The sequence below is a fragment of the Orycteropus afer genome, unplaced genomic scaffold, assembly GCF_000298275.1.
Source record: "Orycteropus afer afer isolate SDZICR_OR568_19922 unplaced genomic scaffold, OryAfe1.0 scaffold00065, whole genome shotgun sequence".
Lineage (NCBI taxonomy): Eukaryota > Metazoa > Chordata > Mammalia > Tubulidentata > Orycteropodidae > Orycteropus > Orycteropus afer.
This window is the reverse complement of record NW_006921652.1, coordinates 7998102-8001081: the sequence shown is the minus strand read 5'-3', so window position 1 is coordinate 8001081 and position 2980 is coordinate 7998102. Positions and strand designations below refer to the sequence as shown.

Below are 2980 nucleotides of genomic sequence, written 5' to 3'. Positions count from 1 at the left end.
GTCATTTTTAAAGGTTTTGAAGATGGCATTGTACAATTGAAGCTCCAAGCTTCTGGTTAGCAGTCAAGTGCCTTAGGCACTACACCACCAGAGCTCCCTAAATGAAGTTAGGAGTTATAAATAATCTTGTGGCCAAAATAGATACATCTGGAGTTTTTGTCTCAAATGACATTTTTACTCACTAGGATTTCCCAGTGTGTGTCTATCAGTCCTTTGTAAATCTGTAACTAAGGTAAGAAAACAGATTTCAAATGTGACAGAATTTATCCCTTGAATGAATGTTTCAAAGTTAAACAATATTCAGGATACAAGGAACTGCAGGATATAACACATAAACTTTCTGATAAACATATGTTTAAGTTTGTAGCTTTTGTCCTGCTTCCTCCCCCATCTCAACTTCCCTTTTAGCCAAATCCTTCTAAACCCTTATTGTTATACCTGCAGTTGCAGCATTGCAACATCTTTTGTGGATGTTTGTAGAAGGCTCTCCATTTCAAAATTATTTTAATCCTTTTTTTTTTAAGTTTCTAGCAGAGTGTCACTTTGTGTAAGAGTGGTTGAAGCTATTAAGATTGGGGGAGGCTATGAAGTGACAGGAACTCATACACTGTTGATGGGAATGTAAATTTATACAGCAACTTTGGAAAATTATTTGGTAGTATCTACTAAATCAGAACATGTGCATACTCCTGACTCAGAAATTCCACTCTCAGATATATTTCCAGTAGTAGTGAATATGTGCATGCCAAAAGACATGGAGAAGAATCTTCATAGCTGCACTATTTGTAAACACTATAAACTGATATTAACCCAAATCTCTGTCAAGACTAGAATGGATTAAAAAAATTGTGGCATGTTCACTTAATGGAATACTATACAGCTGGCCCCAGAGAAGGCAGCTTGATCAGCAGGAAAATGTGAGAAATAGAATTGAAGGAAGGTTGGGCAATCCTACTTCCGTAGTGATACTGCCTCGGAAACCCAAGGAGGGGTCGCTATGAGTCGGGGCCGACTCGACGGCACATAACAACAACAACAACAACAATGTTAAATGAAGTTAGAACTTGTAAATAACTTTGTGGCTAAGATAGATACGTATCAGCAGTCATTGAGATTGAACAAACTATTACTATACACAACTATGTGGATAAATACAAAAAATCAAACTTGTGCCATCAAGTAGATTTCGACTCATAGCGACCCTATGGGACAGAGTAGAACTGCCCCCATAGAGTTCCCAAGGCTGTACATCCTTACGGAAGCAGACTACCTCATCTTTCCTCCGCAGAATGGCTGGTAGATTTGAACTGCCAACATTTTGGTTAGCAGCTCGATGCTTTAACCACAGCATCACCAGAGCTCCTCATAAATACAAAAGCTTGATACTTAAGTATAAATGAAATTCCTAAGTTGAATTCATATTTTAAAATTATAAAGTTCAAACATGTAAAACTAATCAATGATAAAAATCAGGATAATGGTTACAATGTGTGTTCACTTTAGGAAAACTCAATGACAACATACTTGATTTGTGTATTTTTCAGTATTAAACCTTTGGGGGTTTTAAATTGTGATCTGGGTAAAGGTTTACAAAGCAATTTGGCTTTCCATTCAACAGTTCATACTCATTTTATTTGTGACATTCACTGCAGTCCCAAAAATGTAACAGCAGTCTTCCCACTCCTTCCCTGTGTTAACCATTTCCCTTCATCCTTCTTTCCTATTCCTTCCACCTTCTGAGCTTTATCCCTGGACAAATGCTGCCCTTTTGATCTTGTATGGTTGATTGTTCTAATGAGTACGTGCATACCTTCCAGATGTTGTTCACCATATAGACCTTTTGTTGGCTGGACGTTGAACCATGGGGGTGAGTTTAGTTTCAGGCTTGAAGGGTGTCTAAAGGCCATAGTCTCAGGGGTTCCACCAGTCTCGTTTAAGCCTGATCTTTTTCTATGATTATTGAGTTTTGGCCTACATTTTTTCCCACTGTATCTGGGGCCTCTTATTGTGTTCCCTTTCAGAGTGGTCAGCAGTTGTAGTCAGGCACCATCTTGTTCTTCTGGTCTTAGGGTCATGGAGGCTGGGGTTCATGTAGTCTATGACTCTTGGACAAATTGTTTCCTTCCATTTTTAATTTTTTCACTCTTCTTTCCTCAGAATTGGGATATATTAAACTTTTCATTGAAATAAAGCATTACTTAAAAATCTAAGCCAACATGTCAGTCTTTCCTCCCCTCACCCAAAACCAGTGAATAAATATATCTTAGGTAATCACTAATTATTTTTTTAAAAAAATTGAGATCATAAATACTTAAACAGATTATTAATCAGTAAGATAAAATTTAATAAGTAGAGTAAGTTTTAGTATGAGTGAATTTTGAGTCAAAAAATTTACACAAATAATACATTTATTCTCTATTATTAAAGTAGCTCTTACTGTGAATTTTGCCAGTGTGAGATCTAAGTTCTGAGCCTTATTAATTTTTTTTTTAATGAAAACTTCTATTCTTTTTAAATATGTAACAAATATGTGTTCATAGGCCAACTGTGCAGGAAGATGGAGGAGATGTCATTTTTAAAGGTTTTGAAGATGGCATTGTACAACTGAAGCTCCAAGGTTCTTGTACCAGCTGCCCCAGTTCAATCATTACTCTGAAAAATGGAATTCAGAACATGCTGCAGTTTTATATTCCAGAAGTAGAAGGTGTAGAACAGGTATGCCAATATTATATGACAGATAAGATTTATAATTAAGTAATTTGAAAAGAAAAATTCATGATCTGATTTTTTTTTCTTCAAGGGATTGATTACTGTGTTGCAATTTTTATCAGACTTGAAGTCTTTATATTTTAAAGGTAACTTTAGTGTTATGAGTACCTACTAAATGACATTCTAGACATTTTTACAGGTATTACCTCATTTAATCTTCTAACAATATGGCATAGAAAGTAAAGTTGTAATCATTTTATATGTAAGGAAA

At 35.5% G+C, this 2980-nt stretch overlaps 1 protein-coding gene across 1 annotated transcript in view; it reads left to right on the top strand.

Annotated features, from left to right (window-relative positions):
• NFU1 (NFU1 iron-sulfur cluster scaffold) overlaps window positions 1-2980 on the top strand; it is a 57144-nt gene that overhangs the window by 47974 nt on the left and 6190 nt on the right. The window contains exon 6 of the mRNA XM_042780846.1: window positions 2541-2715. Coding sequence (XP_042636780.1) covers window positions 2541-2715 — 175 coding nt within the window. The remainder of the gene's footprint in view (window positions 1-2540; window positions 2716-2980) is intronic.